Raw genomic sequence first — 21,246 nt, forward strand, 5'->3', positions numbered from 1 at the left:
AGAGGAAGCAGGACATGGTTATAAACCATCCAGGCCCCCAGTAACATGCTTCCTCCCACAAGGCTGTCCTCTAAACAGCATGACCAGCTGGATAGCAAGGGGTCAAATACACGAGTTTACAGCGGCTGTTTCTCCTGTATACCACCACAGTCAGAGGAGCTAGCATGCCCATCTCAACACTTATTTACTGAGATTTGTGAAAGGGCCAGATCTTCGCTTGTCTACTTTGAGCTTCTGAGCACATTCGCTACGGAAAAAGAACTTTCACAAGAACACTTTGATGATTAGTGTGAGGTAGACTTTCAAAGCATCTTCTGAAGTATTTAAACCAAGTTACGTGAACATTCTTGTCAATCTGAAAGTGAGAAGAATTTGCCTGTTCTAATGTGTCAGCTGTGATAGAGCTCCACGGACAACAGACTCAACTTTTCAAGAAAATATTGTTTTCAAAAAACAGAAAGTCCTTCAACTATGGGCCTGGCTGAGTATGGTCAGGTATCTTTCTCATTTGGTTTTTGCTATAGAATGAACCCAGTTAGAGTGCACACAAAACAAAGGCATCACCACATTTACAACATGGATGGCATAAGGGACCTAATCATTATTTTTACTTAACTGAATGCTATGTAAGTCCTCTAACCAGCTGTGGTAATGTGAACCTATTTACAATTATTTAACATTAAGCCATATCATCTTCTCACTGTAGCAGAGTGAAGATATATTGAAAGCTGACAATCATTGTCCCCTACAGTTTTCCCCATAGGCATTCACACAAGTGCGCACAACGGTCTACAAAGCAGGCACAATATGCTGATACACAATGTTGTAACCAACACTTACTAGATAACACATATAAAAGCATAGGTAACACTATAGTGGAGGATTCAAACCCACATCTGTTTGTTTCTACCACAAACTTCATATAGCTGATAAACAGCAAGCGGTTTTCTTGTTGTCCTAATTTTTTTCTTATTTACTTGGAATCTATTCTCTGCTCAGTAAGAGATAGAGTAATGCAGTCTCTGAATCCTTTTACAATTATCTCTCTGCTTTACAAGGACTTATTGGTGTTCTTTTATTTAATTTCTGCTTACATTTAACCTAAAAATAATTATATTTCTAATGCATTTTGGTTAAAAGTGGGAGTTAAGAAAATGCTGCACAAATCAGGAAATATAGTTATTATATTTTTGCTATTTCTCCTGATTCAAATTTATCCCCCCCAGCCATATCCCTATATTCTTCTCTCCCTCCTCTCTACACTACTCCCCCCAAATAGCCAGTCCTGTCTTGCACACTAAAATGTATGTGTCTTCCAATGTACCTCATAAGGTTCCGTGTTTGTTGTTCGGGTGGTGTTCCTGCTTATGCAGCTGTGGGACATGTAGGAAAAGTATGGTCTGGCTGCAGGAAGTAGGCCACTAGGGTTGGGCGTTTGAAGCCACCTCCGGGGAGGGGGCCCTGTGTTCCTGTCATGCTCTATTCTCTCTGTTTGCTGTGATGTGTACCATCTCTGTCATGCACTTGCTGCCATGGACAGACCTCTGCAGAGTGCCTTCTCTGCCAAGGGCTGAAACCATGAGCCAAAAGCAGCCTCATTCATTTGATTTGTTTCTCTCTGCTCTTTCATTATACCGTTATCAATAGTCACTCATAATTTTCTGTAGTGTCTATTTTTCTACGTAAAAAAAATCTCTTGCTAGATTTTTATGTGTGGTTCTGCTCACTGAGCTTGTTGGGCTAGGTCTAGAGCAACAGTTTTCAATCTGTGGGTTGTGACCCCTTTTGCGGGGGTCACATATCAGATACCCTGCATATCAGATGTTTACATTATGATTCATAACATAGCAAATTATAGTTATGAAGTAGCAATTACATAATTTTATGGGTGGTGGTCACTACAACACGAGGAACTGAATAAAAGGGTCACAGCATTAGGAAGGTTGAGAGCCATTGGTCTAGAATAAACAGTATGAATGAAATTTGCAAGATTTTCTATAGAAACATTCAGTCTATTTTAGTATTATATCGGTCATTTTAGTATTTTGGAGATCCTTTCTTAAGGACATGTTTGTTGATGACATCCCTCAAGAAACATGCCTTTATTATTTTGAGGATATATATAATGACATCATTTCATTTTTGGCTTAAGGTTATTGTGTAATTCAAATGCTGATTTCTGTTCCCCCTGTGTCTGGTTGCAATCCTTGTTTTAGGAATCTCCTCTCTCAATGCTGTGTAATTACTGCTCCCGAATTGTCCCCTGATATGCCAATAAAGCAGCTTACAGCCAATCGCTGAGCAGGGGAAAGAATAGTGCTGGACTTCCTGCCAGCCAGGGGAGGAGGAGTTAGAGGAGGAAGGAAGGGACTGAGCCCTGAGCAGCCGTTCAGGAGGGGCCAGGAGAGAGCTCAGCAAGGAAAGCTGCAAGGTGCAAGTATTCCTGAGATCTTAGCTGGGAGGAAACCAGATTATTTTAGAGGGTTAAAAATAGATTAGTAACTGCTCAGTTCCTGTGCTGTGAAGCTTGTTTAAATAAGAGTCTCAATTATTGGTGTGTTGGTTGGGTTAAGCAAGAAACTGAGAAACAAGCATAGTTTAAAAAAAAAATAACTTTAGCATTTCACTTTTCCCACATCTCACTCTTTCTCTTGACCCTCTCATATACTCTTACATGATCTCTTTTAAATCCGTGGCCTCTTTGTACGTTAATTTTTGTTACATACGTGGTGAGTGTGTGCATGCGTGCATGAGTATGTGTGTGTGTGTTTGTATGTACATAAATACAGCCTGCTCAGTCCGTATAATGTCACTTGCATGTGTATGATTTCAGGGCTGACAATCTAGTATGGGATAACCAGTGCTCTTCCATGGGGATGGTAGTCTCTCCAACCTTTCGTTGTCTGTGGTGCTATGTGTATGGCTGAGGCACCATGAGCTTTCACCTGCCCGTGCTAGTATGTCCGTGTCTACTGATGTCATGCTTGTTCAGGTCATGTTTCAGCAGCCATGTTGGTGAGACTTCATGGGTGTCGCTTCTTTGATGCTTCTAGGAGACACATCTCACAATGAACTTCCCGTAGTTCTCCTCATGGAACCTTTCCACAGGCTCTTCCAATGTGACCCCCGAGCCTAAGGAGCAGCAGCTGTTTCATATATGTATCAGCTGACAGTGGGTGCCACTGATGGGTTGTGATTTTCTGTGATGGTCTCTGTCTATTTAGTTTCTTTGCCGAGGCATTCAGAGGGGGCTGCATCAGATCTTTACCAGATTGCTCTTTTGTTTTGTTTTGTTTGGTTTGGTTTGGTTTTTTTGCATTTCTATTCTTTAAAGTAAGAACATTACTCATGAGCACACCTAAAATTTTAAACCTTTAAACATGAACATTTTTAAAAAATCCTAGAAGAGCAATTCTGTAGAACCTAACTCAATTAAAATCATATGCTGCAGAGGGCACTGATACAGGCAGATACTGGATACTTGACTGGAATCTTGTTTCTTATTTCCGTCGCTGTTCAAGCACTTTTACTGTTTTTTACTATATTATGTTAATGTAAATAATCTTACCTGGAGAATAGAAACTAGCACCAACTAATTACATGTCTGTCTTGAGCATGTGTGTGTGTGTGTGTGTGTGTGTGTGTGTGTGTGTGTGTGTGTGTGTGTGTGTGTGTGTGTGTGTGTGTGTGTGTGTAACCACATAATACCTGGATTTAGGACAAAATTCTATTGGCATGAAACTGTCATGTCACACTGTTAGGGAAACAGACCTTCTGGGTAATTAGGCCCCATACATAGAGGCCTGACAAGACAATACAAAGCAGCTTCCCCCACCATTCAAGGGTTGCAGGTGGCCAAACCCCAACCTAGTACCCTTCCTCCACCAAATGGTTCCTGTCACACAGCATACGTCACAAATGCCTGCTCCTCCACTGTCAAGTAATGTAGGTGAGACATTAAGTAGGCCCAAATCACCACACAGAAAGTGTGACCATTGTCGCATGCTGTAACACATGTAAGTCATGAATTAACTAAGCCTGCTTTCACACCTATGCAAGTCCTCCCCTTCTATTGATAAGCTTAAAAGGAGACTCCTCATTTGTCTCCTGGGCCCTACTTCAGGGCGCCTCTTTATTGCAGCAGGTGTTAATAAACCTCTCTCCAAGGGCCAAGTCCTCACCTCTCTGGAACTGTCTCTCCTTCCTCTCCCTAAAACCTAACTGAACAAACTTATGAATGAAAAGTCCACACCTGAATTAATTTATACCAATAATTTCTACAATGACAGGCTTTCCATTGGGTCTGCATTTATTATTCACCATCCAATTGGCTTTATTCAAAAGCTCTTAGATTTTGGTGTGGCTCCATTTGGACTTACCAGTTTGTCAAGTATGGGATCATGTACATCTTTTTTTTTTTAAGTACTAAGCAATTTCTTTATAAGCTACAATAACAAAAACAAATCAAATGCTTAATTAGGTTGAGCATTATTGACTATGTTGAGCTGTCATCCAAGAAAATGACAGTTCTGCCAATGTGTGTGCCTTACTGCCCCCTCAACAGTTGCATAAACAGCAACTATTTAGTTATATAAATATCCTCATGTCCTTCTACTTGCCCCAGAGGGTATGTTTTATGGTTTAGGTTAAATCTCCAAGGAAATGGAGATTTTATTTAAAATGCTGACAGAATTAATACACAACATGGAGGTGTTACTGGCACTGAGGTCCAGGCTGTGTTCCACCTGGGAAGGAAACTAGCTTATGTAATGTTGGCCATGAAAAAGATGGAGGGCTTAGATCCTCCAAGCTCTATTTTAGGGTTTTGGAGGTTCAGCGGGGCTTGTCTAGAGAGAAAGGATTAAGTCAGGAAAGCCATAAACTGAAAAGTGGTCTTTGTAGTCTCTAGTATGTCTGTTCTTTTCCTTCTTTTTTCAGAACATTATAATGGGTGTTCATAGAACCAAAGACTAGGGAGTGGGGAGCATCACAAGAACCTGAGGTATGCTGGGTGCTGTGAGTCTAAGGAAAGTTTCAGTGCTTGATATAATAACCATTCATGTAAACCATTTCTTCAGAATACAGACTGCTGGACAAAAAGGAGGGAATCTCATCCCTATAGAAGGATTAAGGACAGGGAAGAAAAGAGAAGAGAAAATGGCAGCAGCTGCCAAGGTCAGCCAAGAAGGGAATGGGGGAGGCTGAGTGAAGAATTCTTTAATATGGAATTTTTTAAATTATAAAGTGAATTATTTCCAAGTAGATCCAGTGAGATAGTTCCTGGAATTATCATACAAGGAAATTGTAAGAAAATTTAAAGGACAAGACACTTAAGGCCAAAAACATAAGCCAAGTTTAATCCTTTGCTACGGAAGTGTCTTATTCCAAGCACCTGTGAGCTGTTCCTTCAGGTACTGCTGAGCCATGGCCTTTCACAGGCCTGAGTGTAAATCAAGAAGGCAGCATCTGAACCAGGACCATGTCTGGAGACAGTCTGAGCTGCAAGCATCACTTGGGTTCAGCTCTTGGCACAAGATCGCACAATTCTTGCATCTCTGGTCAAGTCCCCAGGCATGAGACCCTGTTGGAAAAACCTCAGCTGTCACATGTTAAAGTTGAGCAGAGTAACAAAGAACTCCTCCGAGAGCCTGACTTAATTATTTATCAGTCCTGTGAGTACAGTGTCGGGCAAGATAGTGTTTGAAATTAATATACTATTTGAGTCGACTGGTTGATTGATCCTCTGGCTGAAAATTTTACCATTCACTAGCTAAACAGACTGGCCATTAGTCCTTTCTTTTTACCAGTAAGCAAAGAATAAGCAGAAAGTGTAATAAAAATTCATCACAGCGAATGGACATGGCGTCTAAGTGGCTGTGATATCTAGCTGTGTCCTAGATGGACTGCTAGAACATTGGCAGCAGGAAAAATCTGTCTTAGAAAACAATTTAAATATCCCCTAATTAATGTTTCCCTCATAACTGTACTTCTTATACTAACCCAGGTTATACAGAGAATCTCTTCCGTATTCACTGTAATAAAGCCCTAACGGCTGGCTTACACCTAATGTCTAATGTGGTTGTGCAGCATCCGTTAACCGTTAGTTTTGGGACAGATTGAGGCTTCACAAACATTGCCCAATATGCTCCAGGTGAGGTTTTTTCTTACGACCGAAGAATGGAATCCTCATGATTTTTCAACCAGACAGTTGAGATAATCTGACTCACAATGAGAAAACTCTGGCTTGTTAGAGGTAGCACGCCTCTCCTTACCTATCAGATCAGGAATTGTTTTTAAGAGTTAATTGGAAGGACTGTTGAGAAGGAGAGAGCCAAGGAGGAGGTGAGGAGCTTAGGAGCAATTATGCATATGGTAAGAACTAGTTACCAAATATTGGCTGCATCCCTGGTAACTTTTAATTATTTCACATTTCATCCAAGAATAATTTTGAAAGATCAGTAGAGTGGTATCTATTTTTTTTAAATAGGTGATGATATTGTTGCTCAGAAAACTTAAATCACTTGTACAAGTGAGAGCACTCAGGCTTGCTAGTCTGCTGGTTCTAGAGTCATAGTCACCTACCTGCCTCCTTGACATGAGCATAAGTGGGGCTAAGAATGCTATTTTATCATTCTATCTGTAGGGGAACCTGTCAGGGCCCATGGTGCTTTTATTGCTTTCTTTGGCTCCACAGTGTTACCAGATTGCTGGATAACAAGCGAGGAAGCCGAAGGAGCCATTTAAATACTACACCCCAGGATCATTAATTTTTTACATAAATAGAGTCAACATGTAGACGGGCAAGAGAATAGTGAGTTCTCATGAAGACAGGCAAAGAACAGTGTAAGGGCACCTGGAATATGGCATCCCTGGGAGTTAGGAAAGCCTTCAGACAGTTATCACTGAGGATGTGTCAGAAGGACAGTCAGGACCAATAGTAGTGGTCAACAAGAGTCAAGGCGAAATGTCTCTCACAAAGAAAAAGTGAAGAAAAAGGAGTTTGAGGGAGCGACAATTAAGGAGCTTCCCTAAAACAGTCAGGAGGAGGTGGGTGCCACTCACCTTGGCTCTAACAGGAGGCAGAGCCCAGAGAAGAGAGAAAACCAAGAGTGTATACTCTGTTCTAGATTCCTAGGTAAATGCAACTTTAAGTAGAGAACCCAGAAATAGAGGCACGAAGGTTTCGATACTTAGCTATAGACGGTATCCTACTATGGACTCAGGAAGTAAATAGCTGTGGGAATAAATGTACCCTAAGACATTTCACGTGTGCTACTCTTTAACCTTCATTTAGCAGGCAGTTTTATTTTTTTAGCTGCTTTGGTTATTTTGCATAACACAACCAACATAATTAAATAGTTAAAGGGAAGGGGGATTTCTTTTGGTTCATAGTTTCAGAGAGTTCTACCCATGGTCACTTGACCCCATATCTTTGGCCATGTAATGGAGGAGCTTTATTTGCTCTGCTATTATACTATTTTTATAAAATTGTGTTTGTTCCTTAGTTTCTCTCTTAACCCAGCTATTATCATAATAATTGAGACTATTATAATATTTATTTATCAAGCCTCACAACACAATCCTGAGCAGTTTTAATCTATTCTTAATCCTCTAAGCTAGTCTGGTTTCCTCCCAGTGCAAATCCCAGAGATAATTGTACTTTATGGCTCTTCCTGCTCAGCTGACTCTCTCCTCATCTCTCCTGGACTTCTGCTCATGGATAAGTCCCCTACTTCCTCCTCTAACTCCTCCTCTCCAGATTGGCAGGAAGTCTGGCCCTGTTCTTTCCCCTAATCAATGATTGGCTATAAGCTGCCTTATTGGCATATGAGGTGACAATTAGGGAGCAGTGTTTACACAATATTGAGACAAGAGATTATCAGAAAAAGAATTGCAACTAGATATTGGGGAGGGGGTTACAGAAATAAGCATTTGATTTTCACAAACACCTTATGCCTACAGTTTGCTAAGAAGAAGTAGCAGAGAAAGGAACAGGGGTAAGATTCTCCCAAGGACTCACTCCAAGTGACATATTTCTTCCAGATAAATTTTACCTGCAAAGATCTCTAGAAACTCCCAAAATAGTGCCATCAGGTGGGGACCAAGCTTTCAAAACACAGGCCTGTGTGACACATTTCATATTCGACCCACAATAATCAGCCCAAACCAAGATTTAAACCATAGCACGATAACAGGAAATGGTTAAATCCATAAATGATCATGTCGAACTATACTAATCTTACATTTGAATTTGTGCTGATTCCTCAGTGACAGCCATTGCTGATACCACAGTGTTTGGATATTACTTCTTGGGGGAATAGAGTTGCTGATGCCACTTCCTTCCAACCTGCGCTTCAGTTTTATCTTCAAACTTCCAAGAGGTTTATAATAAATAAAATTTCCCCCCTTATGTTCTCTAATTCATATTTTCTCTCTCTCTCTCTCTCTCTCTCTCTCTCTCTCTCTCTCTCTCTCTCTCTCTCTCTCTCTCCCTCCTCTCTCCTCTCTCTCTTCCCTACACAGGAGACTTTGAATGTGATTGATCCTGGATTGATGGACCTCAATGGAATGAGTGAGGACGCTCTGGAATGGGATGAAACAGATATAAGTAACAAACTAATTAGTTTGCATGAAGAATCAAATGACCTTGATCAAGACGCAGAGGCTGCCATACCCTCAGCGAAGCTTAAAGATGCACACCACAAGGTCTCTGGCTATGAGGAGGAGGCAGGTGGCTGTGGGAGGGTCTCAGTATACCTCAAATATCACTGCACCTTCCAGCCCGCAGATCTACCAAGTGTATAGTCTTCACAACATCGAGCTCCATGAGGACAGCCACACTCCGTTTCTGAAAAGCAGCCCAAAGTTTACAGGCCCAGCCCAGCCCACTGTTTTAACTAAGAGCCTCAGTAAAGATTCTTCATTTTCATCCACAAAATCATTGCCAGATCTTTTAGGGGGTTCCAGTTTGGTGAGGCCTTGCCCATGTCACAGTGGAGACGTGAGCCAGAATTCAGGCAGTGAGAGTGGAATCGTCAGTGAAGGAGACAGCGAAATGCCTGCCAGCTCTGAAATGTGCTTGTTCAGTATGGTAGATGGGTCTCCAAGTAACCCTGAAACTGAGCATCTGGGCTCACACATGGGAGATGCAGGCAACGTGTTAGAGCAAAAATGTGAAGAAGAGAAGGAAAGCATTAAGCTTCCAAGCATCTCTCAGGCATCCATCTCACCAGTGGGTTGGGTAAATGGAAAAGCAGGAGATTTAAACAGTGTTACCAGGCATACAGCCGATTGCTTTGGAGAAGAATTACAAGGAAAACATGATGTGTTTACATTTTACGATTACTCATACCTCCAAGGCTCCAAACTCAAATTACCAACGGTAAGGAAACAGTCGCAAAGCGAAAAGGCACACGTGGAGGATCCCCTTCTTTGTGGTTTTTATTTTGATAAAAAATCCTGCAAATCTAAACATCAGGCTTCAGAGCTGCAAGCAGATGCACCTCCCCATGAGAGGATTTTGGCAAGTGCGCCCCACGAACTGGGCCGCAGCTCGTATAAAGGTAGCGACATAGAGAAGGCGCTCGTGGGCATTCAGAACGCCAGGCAGCTCTCCCTGTTATCTCGTAGCTCATCCGTAGAGTCTCTTTCTCCAGGGGGTGATTTGTCTGGTTTGGGAATCTTTAAAAATGGCAGTGACAGCCTCCAGCGAAGCACTTCTTTAGAAAGTTGGTTGACGTCCTATAAGAGCAACGAGGATCTTTTTAGCTGTCACAGCTCTGGGGACATCAGTGTGAGCAGTGGCTCAGTTGGTGAGTTGAGTAAGAGGACATTAGACCTCTTGAATCGTCTGGAGAACATCCAGAGCCCCTCAGAGCAAAAGATCAAGCGGAGTGTTTCTGATATCACTCTCCAAAGCAGTTCCCAAAGGATGTCCTTCACTGGCCAGATGTCACTGGACGTCGCATCTTCTATCAATGAAGACTCAGCAGCATCTCTCACAGAACTGAGCAGCAGTGACGAGCTTTCTCTCTGCTCGGAGGACATTGTGTTACACAAAAACAAGATCCCAGAGTCAAATGCATCATTCAGGAAGCGCCTGAACCGCTCAGTGGCTGATGAAAGTGACGTCAATGTCAGTATGATTGTGAATGTCTCCTGCACCTCTGCTTGTACCGATGACGAAGACGACAGTGACCTCCTCTCCAGCTCCACACTCACCTTAACTGAAGAAGAGCTATGCCTCAAAGACGAAGACGACGACTCCAGTATCGCAACAGATGACGAAATTTATGAAGAAAGCAACCTGATGTCTGGGCTCGACTACATAAAGAACGAGCTGCAGACGTGGATAAGACCAAAGTTTTCCTTGACAAGAGACAAGAAACGGTGCGGTGTCACTGATGGCATAAAGGGAAGTCAAGACAGAGCAAGTAACGAGAAGCTCAGTTCCTCAGACACCCTGAACATCGAGGCCCTTCTAAACGGCTCCATAAAATGTCTCTCTGAAAACAATGGGAACGGTAAGAACCCACCCAGAACTCACGACTTAGGAACGAGAGGTGAAAACAAGAGAAGTAACTACGAAGTTAGTAAAGATCCACACATGGCTGATGTGGAAAATGGCAATATTGAGAATGCTCCAGAAAAACAAAAGGAGAAGCCAAGCACGCTTCCAGAGGTGTTGGAGAACCTCGATTCGAACGTGAGAAAGATGCCTGAACCCAAGCCCAGTGAAAGCAAAGCACTAACGGAGGGTTCTGATGACTCCAGTGTCTCTGGAAAGGAATTTGCTCCCCCAAATGATAGACATCTTCCGCAGATAGGCTTGACTATCCAGCCTTCTGAAAACCAAAGCGCTGACTGCACACCTGTCGAGAACTCCGGCCCAGAAACACTGTTAGAAACCAGAGTTGGAAGCAGACAAGACAGTGATGGGCTGAAATCTTTGTCTAATGATGCACCAAGTGGGGCTAGTAAATCTGCTGGTTGCTGCCTACTTGGACAAAATGAGACAGAGGAAAGTGCTCCCATCAGCAACAGCACTTCCTGTTGCAGCTGCGGGCCAGATGTTTTCCATCAAAAAGATGATGAAGATTGCTCAGTACATGACTTTGTTAAGGAAATCATTGACATGGCATCCACAGCCCTAAAGAGTAAATCACAACCTGAGAGTGAGGTGGCTGCTCCCACTTCATTAACTCAAATTAAGGAGAAAGTGTTGGAGCATTCTCACCGGCCCATACACCTGAGAAAGGGGGATTTTTACTCCTACTTATCTCTTTCATCTCATGACAGTGACTGTGGGGAGGTCACCAGTTACATAGATGAGAAGAGCAGCACTCCATTGCCACCGGACACTGTGGACCCTGGCTTAGATGACAAGGAAGACATCGAATGCTTCTTTGAAGCGTGTGTTGAGGATGATGACCCTGCTGATGAGAAAGCTCACTTCCCTAGTGCCCTTCCCAATGAACCAGAAGTTCCTGATGAAGCTGCCAAGCCAGTGCAAATGACAGCAAGCTCTCCTGTGTTCAGTGGTGAGACAGACATGGTGGTGGCGCTCCCAGGACCTTCTGCTCAGAAAAGAGCGGATGATGTGAAGGAAAGAGACGAGGTGCCTCGCACTTCTCAGGACTGTGCAGAGAGCTCGGAGCTCACCATTTCTTCAGGAAGGGCCAGTAAAGAGGGCAGTTCAAGGAACCAAGGTGAATCAGGAATGCCAGAAGAAAATGCTGCTTCAGCCAAATCGAAAATTCAAGCTCTCCCTCTGAATGCAAAACAGCCAAAAGGCAAGGCTGTGCTGTATCCCAGCCCCCAAACTTTAACCTGTAAAGAAAAGCTTGTAAGCTTTCATGAAGACCGACACAGAAACATGCATAGGTAGAATGTAATGCCCCCAAGCATGGAAATCATCTCATTGAAAGGTATGTATGAGGACTTGTGCTGTGTGCGTGCGTGCATGCGTGTGTGTGTGTGTGTGTATGTGTGTGTGTGTGTGTGTGTGTGTGTGTGTGTGTGTGTGTGTGTGTGTGTGCATTAATAGAACCACTATAGAAGACTGGACAGAATGGCTAGTTGTGACACATACGTATCTGAATAAGACATTTACGTAGAAACACAATAGTCAAAGTAACTGAAAAGCAGAAGGAGAGCACTGGTAAAAATTTGACATTTTAAAGTGACATATTTATTCCCTCATTTTGGCAAGAGCAATACTGTATCTGAGAAAATGACTGTTCAGCTTAGGGCTTTAAATTCTTCAACTAGGGAAGAAACAAAAAATTCCATGCAATTGTCGGCATTCCTCGAGATCAAAACGCATCCTCTGTAGCTGCATTCCTCACTTCAGCTCCTACTTGGAACTGCCTGTGATGAGCACGGATCAGGGTAAAGGCTGTGGCTCCTTCCAGACACATGACTACCATCACAGCCACCTCCCCAACAGGAGGCTGCCCTGCCCCAGCACCTCCTCATGCCTGTGCCCGAGGATCCAGACAGAAGCAAGTAGCTGCTGTAAAAGAAGACCCCCTTATTTGTACACACAGACCGAGCACCAGCGCAGAACACACAATACTGGGAGAATACGTGACAAGTTAATGGCGTCTTGATAAAAACAGAATTTTTGAATTTTGCCTGAAGGTGACAGGCTGATTGCCATCAGTTTTTTTTTTTTTTTGCAAAAGTCATTTCACTTTTCATATTTAATAAGACAGCTATTGATTGATAATTCTGAGACAAAGATTCTGTTATTTCCGATCGCTAAGCCCCATCTCTAACTGATGAATGCACTTCCTCAATCAAGTTTAAATAGGAACTTAGCTATCAGATGTAAGAGTTGTGTTTCACCAAAGTGTGAGGTGTATATGGCCCCCTCTACCCCCACAGCAGAGGCTCTAATGCTGTAACCTAAACTCGTGCTATAGGAAATGAATTACAGAAGCAATCTACCCTAATTTGTTAACTTATTCAAATAACAGTTATTATACTTAACTATGCTAAAGATTATCTTTTTTGTGGCAGATTGTTTATTTTTTGATGAGCCTAATTACTGATTTTCTAAAAGTAATTTACATTTATTACAAATACATCTTTTAAAATGTGACAGATAAATGTTGTTCCCATAATGTATTATGAAAAAAGTTACTATTTAAAAACACATTATTTAATTTGAAAGATGAATGGCAAACATCATTATTTTTTTCCTGCAGCACCTGTGCCCTAAGCTCATTAAAATGTGTGATTCTATGTAGAGCTGCTAGAATGGGGAGTGAGGGGGCAATCTATACCATATATATACCCTAAAAATAAACTCAGTATGCAAAACTGGAGAAAACCATCCTACTTACTAATGTCGCTTCACTAATTTTCTATTTTAGACTCTATTTACAATTGGCTGCGAGTGAGAACAAAAGTGGGAGAGAGAGAAATGTGTTTTCTGTGAGTCGTGTCCACCCTATAATCACATACTCCATCAGTATGCAGTAAAAGTGACCATTAAGTGAGAGTAACTGGGATTCCATAAACTGCCTCAGAATAAGTTCTATGAGGACCGATTGGATGTGGGCTCTGCCCGCCTCCACAGAAGGGCTGGGAGAGCCTGCTTGACTTTGTTTTCTGAAAAAGGATAAAGGCTTGAAAGCAACAGCACTCTGAGCATGCCACCCTGTGACCGTGACCCTCAAGTCACCAGCCGTGCTGAAATCCGGAGCCAAGAGAAGCGCTGGCTCTGAGGAAGCGTCCGGAATGCATTCTCCTGGTCTGATCCTCTGGGAGCCTCTTCTCTCCCTTACACAGAGAAATGGAATTGAAATGAAATGTTAATGATGAGCAATTCCATTTTTTTTTTTTTTTTTGACTTGAGGGAAGTGAAGATGCTGATGGATCTGTGTAATTGTCACATTTTACAAGCATCGGCAGTGTAAAAAATATCAGCCGCTTGCCTGCCCATCAGCAGGCTTCTGTTGTGCCCCACGCCAGGCTCTATTGTGGGCAGAGGGAGAAGCCGCCAGATCTTACTTCTGTACAGCTGACATGGCTCCCGAATGACTTGTCCTCAGCCTAGAGCTTTGCCAGCAGCCATAGATTGTTCCTGTCCACCTTTGAGGGTGTATGAGCATGTGTGCCTGTGTGTGTGTGTGTGTGTGTGTGTGTGTGTGTGTGTGTGTGTGGTTGTTGTTGTATCATGCTAACAAATCATCCCAGTGCTTGATTTTTTTTTTTTTTTTTTGCCTAGTTACAAGCACTGGATGCAAACTTGCACTGACCTGCCAGGTGTCAAAGTACTGTCACCTGAGAAGCTATCCATTCTGAAAGTGCTGCTAAGCTTCCAGTGCTTGGTGTCAGGGTGTGGAGTGAGGTTACTGGTAATGACACTTTGCACCCATCCATCTGAGCCTATTTGTTGTCGTTCTTTCTACCAGGTCCAAAACAGCAAAAGCGCTTCCTTCTTAAAGCCGTCTGAGGACATCACATGGCATCTTCTTTGTATCAGGACACCAAAGTTAATGTCCCAGAGCTCTTTTCCCCAGAAATAAGTTCTTAGATGATGAAATGATTATAATTCCACGCGAAAGCATTTATGACTTAGAACCGTGCATCTAGTCTGCAACCAGAACAAATTCTTTTCAAAGAGTTTTGAAAATCATTTTATTTACTATGTTCTAATTAAAAAACCTCGAAAGCCATTTGAGAGGCTATGGTGTGGCCTAATGCATATGCGTTTGCACTTATTTCCAGGCACACTGCTGGGCCTTTCACTGGATCCATTTGTATGTCACATTTCTGTAGAAGTAGGGAGGTCACTTATTGCAAATCACATCAAAGGGGAGGTAACCGGAGAGATCCAGCTCTTTCTGCCTAATTTTGAGGAAGCACATAGTGTGTGTCTGGAATGCCTCCTAGGACCTGCCTAAGGAATGTACTTTGCACTAATCTTTTTGTCGTATTCTGACAGTTATTTCTTCATAATCCTCATCATAAGCCTGTGATCTTTGATGAAGGGTTTAACCCTGAACTTCAGGCTGGATAAACCCTGCAGTGTAAGAGGTTAACTCCTCACACACAGCCAGTGTATAGTTGTATTTCTTCTTCTTTGGATTGTCTGATAGTTTGATGTATACATGGTGTGTGTGTGTGTGTGTGTTTGTGTTTGTATGTCTGTTTAATACTTCTTTTGGGCTTAGTTTCATTGTCTTGTCTATTTTATTAGTCTATAAGTGGTGGCTATAGAGTTTTAGATTTTAGATGACTATGTAAGTTTGAACATACACTGTTTAAAGTACTTTTCGGCTTCTATAATTTTTCTTATATATACATTTATTTTTTAAAACATATTCACTTTATATTCTAATTGTAGCTCCCTCCCTTGTCTCCTGCTGGTCCCACCTGCCCCCCCTCTTCATCCCCATGCCCCTCTCCTAGTCCTCAGAGAGGGGGAGCCTTCCTCCCCTAGCAACTGACCCCAGTCTATCAAGTCTCATCGGGACTGCCTGCATCCTCTTCCTCTGTGACCTGGTAAGACTCCCCATCAAAGGGAAGTGATCAAAGAGCAGGCAACAGAGTCCATGGTAGGGACAGCCTCTGATCCCCTTACTAGGGAACGGAAACTGAGCTACCTATAGGCTACATCTGAGCAGGAGGCCTAGGACCTCTTAGTGTGTGGTCCTTGTTTGGTGCATCAGTCTCTGCTGGCTTCCCTGGGCCAGATTTGTTGGCTCTGTTGGTCTCCTTATGGAGCTCCTGTACCCACCTCCCTGAGTCCTTCTATTCCCCAACTCTTCCATATGACTCCTTGCGCTCTGCCCAAAGTTTGACTGTGAGACTCAGCTTCTGTTTCCATGGAGTCTTTCAAAGGACCTCTGTGGAATACTATTCAGCTATCAAAAACAAGGATGTCATGAAATTTGCAGGTAAATGGATGGAGCTGGAAAAGATCCTCCTGAGTGAGGTAACCCAGACCCAAAGAAACACACACAGTATATACAATACATATAATACAAGATAACCACACTACAATCCATGGACCTAAAGAAGCTAAGTACCCAGAAGAACCCTAGGGGGGATGCTTAATTCTTATTCAGAAGGGCAAATAGAATAGACACTGGAAGCTGTTGAAGAGAGGGAACAGGATGGGAGCCTGTCATAGGAGCAAACACTTCTCACTATGCCCAGCATCTCATTCTCTTACTGGACTGGTGCTCTTCGGAGTTTCCCAAGGGTTGGCCTAGAAGCTTTAGGGAACTACATTGCAGGACACTGTATTATTCTTTCATTACACACTACACATATAGCTTTTGTAAAATTTACCTTTAAATCTCCTTACTAATCCAAGCTTCTGCTGCTGGTTGTGCTTTTAATTATCTGGCACTTCTAAATAAGTTGCCATGCTATATAAAGAAGGTTTTATTGGATAAAGTCAGCCCCTCTCTGTCTCTGTGTGTCTGTCTCTCCCCCTCTGTCCTTCACACACACACACACACACAGACACACACACACACACATACACACACACATACACACACACACACATACACACATACACACACACAGACACACATACACACACACACATACACACACACAGACACACATACACACACACAGACACACAGACACACACACACAGACACACATACACACACACAGACACACAGACACACACACAGACACACAGACACACACACACATACACACACACACACACACACACACACACACACACGAAGGGCGGGGTTGGGCTTGTGCCCATTTAGCCTGTCTGTTCCTAAGTGTACCAAATTGAAAGAATTGATTACCCAGAAGGAATTCAAACGCCAGCCAGCTCTTTGCTAAGACAGGACTGAATTGGCTTCACCAGAGGGTTCCCTGCTCAGTGGCAGATTTCCGATGAGTCACATCCTCAGTATTTGAGCAATGCTGTGCTGTGCTTTCTTGAATGATTGCATTATCTTACTGTACCAAATTTTGTTCCATCTGCCTCTGTCTGTCTCCTAACTTCCCTGATCTTCCCAACATCCTGTTTGGCTCTAGAGGTACTATGGTTGGAAAACTTTTTCTGACTCCTACATAAAGTTATGAGTTTATAGAAAGACACAGAGGAATATTTGCTTCTAAGAGGTCAGGAAAAAAACTCCTGAAAAAATAAACAAAACACTTCAGAATTTAGATTAAACCCAGACAGGCAGAGGCCTGCTTTATTTAGGAGCTGGTCTGAGAACCTAAAGTAATTGTATCCTAGAATTTAGATGTTTCTCAGATATAACCACTTGTTATAGCCATTTAGAAATAAATAAAACAAAATAAGCTTGGAACAAATTTGTATCAACCATCACACATAAAATAGAATTGGGTCAGTTTAAGTTTCCACAATATTTCCTGTACCTAAATGAAACATAGTAATATTTGAGCTGTAAATTCTAATTATACCCTTTCATAGGCAAAGCCTAAAGCATTCAGAATGATCACAATGATATGAATGTTTCATCACTACATAATAGAATTGTTCAACATCATACACAAAGCATGGAAGGAAAAAACCTGAGAACCAGGTTCCCAGCCCATGAACTGTTGCTCTACGTTGTCACATGCCTCAGTATTAACTACTTGGCATTTTCACACAGACTTTACTGTCTCAGAACAGTGGGAATAGTGCTTGCTACCTCAAGCCCCAACTATATCACTCCTGGGCATATACCCAAAAAATGTTCCACCATACAACAAGGACATTTGGTATGATCATAGCAGCTTTATTTGTAATAGCCTGAATCTGGAAACAACCTAGATGTCTCTCAGCCAAAGAATGAGTAAAGAAACTGCTACATTTACACAACGGGACACTACTTAGCTGTTAAATAGAAGGGAATCATGAAATCTACAGGCAAATGGATAGGATTAGAAAAGATCATCATGAGTGAAAGACAAGCCTGTATATATTCACTTATAAATGGATACTAGCAATATAATACAGGATAGCCACACTACAATACACAGACCTAAAGAAGCTAAATAACAAAGAGGACCCTAGGGAGGATGCTTGTTTCTTACTCAGAAGGACAAATAGAATAGACACTGCAAGCTGTTGAAGAGAAGGAACAGGATGGGAGCCTACCATAGATGTCCTCTGAAAGACTCTACCCAGCAGGGGATTGATGCAGATGCCGAGACTCACAGCCAGACTTTGGGCAGAGCACAGGGAGTCTTATGGAAGAACTGGGAGATAGAAGGACTCAGGTAGGGGTGAGGGTGAGGCCAGGTGGTTACATGAGCTCTGCAAGGAGACCAACAAAGCCAACAAATCTGGGCCCGGGGGCCTACAAAGACAGATGCACCAACCAAAGACCATGCATGGTAAAGACCTAGACCCCCTGCTCAGATGTAGTTGTGGCCAATAGGCAGCTCTGTCTCCCTGTGGGTCCCCTAATGTGGGGAGCAGTGGCTGTCTCTGCCATGGACTCTGTTGTCTGCTCTTTGATCACTTCCCCTGGCAGGACAGCCTTGCCAGGCCATAGAGGATGCAGGCAGTCCTGATGAGACTTGATAGGCTGGGGTCACATGGTAGGGGAGGAGGGCTCCCCCTTTCTGAGGAGTAGGTGAGAGGAGAGAGGGGGGAAGAGGAAGGGGAAAGGGGACACGGAGGAGAAAAGGGAGGAGGCTACAATCAGGATGTAATGTGAATAAATTTTTAAAAATAAATTAATGAAAAAAGAAACTATCTTGATAAAACGAAGGTCACTCGCAGAAGAATGGATGAATTGATGACCCAGAGAAAAGATGATCAACCTTGATTTGTCTTATATTTTGAAACCATATAAATATATTGCAGTATCTATATATCTTGCTGAACTGGAAATGTTTTCGTATGTAATTTGAGCCTTGAGATAGTGAACGAGTCACATTTTATAACTTCTCATTTCAGGTTGCTAGTAGGTGATTTCCCCACCAGCAGCTTCCTGAGAGAGCATCATTCTGCAAATGATAAGAGACATTACTGAAAGCCTTTCCTCTCACCTTTTTGTTTCCTATAGATAGCCTGGCTGCAGCTCAGGGCTGGCCTGATCTAACCTGGGCTGGTCTTGGGTTCCATCCTGTTGTCACTGCCGCCCGTCACATTGACTTTCTGAAGATAAACCTCCCTTCAGAATGTGGTCTGTCCACGTGGGCCTTGTGATCCGGATGTGTGCATCGCTTCTCTTAGGTGATTGTCTTAGTTCCACAAAGCTGCTCGTTCACCCGTGGATTCCTGTCCCAAGCTACCTCTGCCCACCCGCTCTCTCCAGCAAGACTCCTTTTTGCCCCCTCTTCTCCCTCCTCCTTTTAAAGCTCTGCAGTTCGCTAAATTGATGGTCCATTAAACCCACTGCCTGGAATGATGTCCCTCCCCATCAGAACTTGACCAATTTTATGTTTTACTCTGAAATTTTTCATGGTATTATACCTATGTTTATTGAAGGAGATTTACCTTAAAAAAAAAAAAAAAAAAAAGCCAGCCATTGATTTGATTGTAGTATAGAGAAGACCCATTGGTCCTTACTGCAAAAGTGATGTTTAAAGCGCCATTTTAATTATTTCTTTTTAATAATGATCTATGCAGCACTTCAAGAAACAACTATAACAGTGTTGTATATTATAAACTGGTACATTCTACTATTAAGTTTGTTTTTGGTTTCTATGCTTCTTGAGGTGGTAGTGAGAAAAATGTTTTTTAAAACAGTGTGCCTTGCTGTATTTCTTATACCATTTATTAAAAAAGCTGCTTTCATGGTAATATTATGTTGGTTTGAAAGGAGGAAATAGCAAGGTTAAGATGTGTGAATAATTTCTGTACATATGTATAAGCTAGTACAAACATTGATGTATGACAGTATAAAATGCTTTCATGTCTGTGATGACCAGTGATGTGGAGAATATAAGCCTTAAACCCATTCAATTGCATGGTAATTAAATTGGCATAATAAAATTAGCTTATTGGGGGAAAGGAAAATTAATGATCTCTTCTACCTGTGTTATTTACCAATTCTTGTATCTGGTTCTGAAAAAGAAAAAAAAATTGTATCAGTTTCCAAAATATCTATATCACACAAAAGGCTTAAGTTGCTTAAAGTACAGACAAGACCTGAGCCCTTATAATTTAAATATCCTCCTGTTTCACTGTAAACATCCTGAGATAACAAATTTTTAAGGGCCATTTCCCCTACATCAACAAAACTTTATTCTAAATATTTTTATTTCTATTTGTTGTTCCTAGTTGTTACTGGTTTAAAGTTGTATTACATGTCCTAATTTATTTTAAATGATTATTTGAATGGGTTTGGTGGATGGTAGAAAAGTTTAGAAAACTTGACTATTATTTTATTTAGACTATAGATTTCAGGTGTATTTATTTTGTTAAGTAAAATCAACAGAGAAATATTCCCCCTTGGTCTTCTTTTCAGCTTTTAATTTATATCATAACTCCTACTAAAGTGCCTGACACACAGTAGGTATTCCATAGAATCTGCTGAATCAGAGTATTGGCTGAGGCAACATTTTATATATATATATTCTGAGATTCCTGCATTAACACATATGAGTAGAAGAGGATGTGCAAAGTGAAACCACACACTTTGTATATGTAACCAGATTTCAAAAAGGAATGAGAAAATGACAGAAGTATGTAGCCACAGAAATGACAATCATTCATTCAGTAGATCACTCATTAGCATCTTTCGTCAGGAAGTCACTATTCTAGATTCAGGGAATGCAGCTATGAATGATGCACTGCCTTTGTAGGCTTATCTATGTTAGAGACAAAGAGACCGACCACACAGGCGACATGTCATAGCACCCTACGGGTGAGGAAGAAAGCAGGTGTAATGAAAAAGTCACAGTGAGAGAGACAGCAGTGAGGGAGAGGGACAAAGAGAGAGGTGAGGTTAGAGGATCGAATGCTAGTGGGGATTCACTAGGGTGTGATGGGGGAAAAAGCGGAGCAGAGAGGACTGAAAAGGTGTATGGAGTTGACTTGGGGTTTTGTGTGCAGTGGACTAGGTATAGGGAGACCTTGTAGTTTGCTTGTGGCTTTATTTTATTTTATGACTGGAACTTTGCCAGCACCATCCCAAGAACACTTAAATACCACTTGTGTATAATTTCACCACCTTAATAATTTTGTGATGGTGGGGGGTTGCCCCATTCTCACCTTTTCTGCACGTATTTTCAAATGGATGGCTCATTCTAGGCTTTTGAATGTGTAGTGAATTCTTCCAA

At 42.1% G+C, this 21,246-nt stretch overlaps 1 protein-coding gene across 1 annotated transcript in view; it reads left to right on the forward strand.

Moving 5' to 3' along the window:
* Akap6 (A-kinase anchoring protein 6) overlaps nt 1–20,114 on the forward strand; it is a 443,673-nt gene extending 423,559 nt beyond the window's left edge. Inside the window, 3 exon segments of the mRNA XM_051145949.1 lie at nt 8,524–8,739; nt 8,741–11,927; nt 19,026–20,114. Of these exon segments, the coding sequence (XP_051001906.1) occupies nt 8,524–8,739; nt 8,741–11,887 (3,363 nt within the window). The 3' untranslated portion in view covers nt 11,888–11,927; nt 19,026–20,114.
* Nucleotides 20,115–21,246: the final 1,132 nt, after the last annotated feature.

This window comes from Acomys russatus, chromosome 1 (genome assembly GCF_903995435.1).
Source record: "Acomys russatus chromosome 1, mAcoRus1.1, whole genome shotgun sequence".
NCBI classification, from domain to species: Eukaryota; Metazoa; Chordata; class Mammalia; order Rodentia; family Muridae; genus Acomys; species Acomys russatus.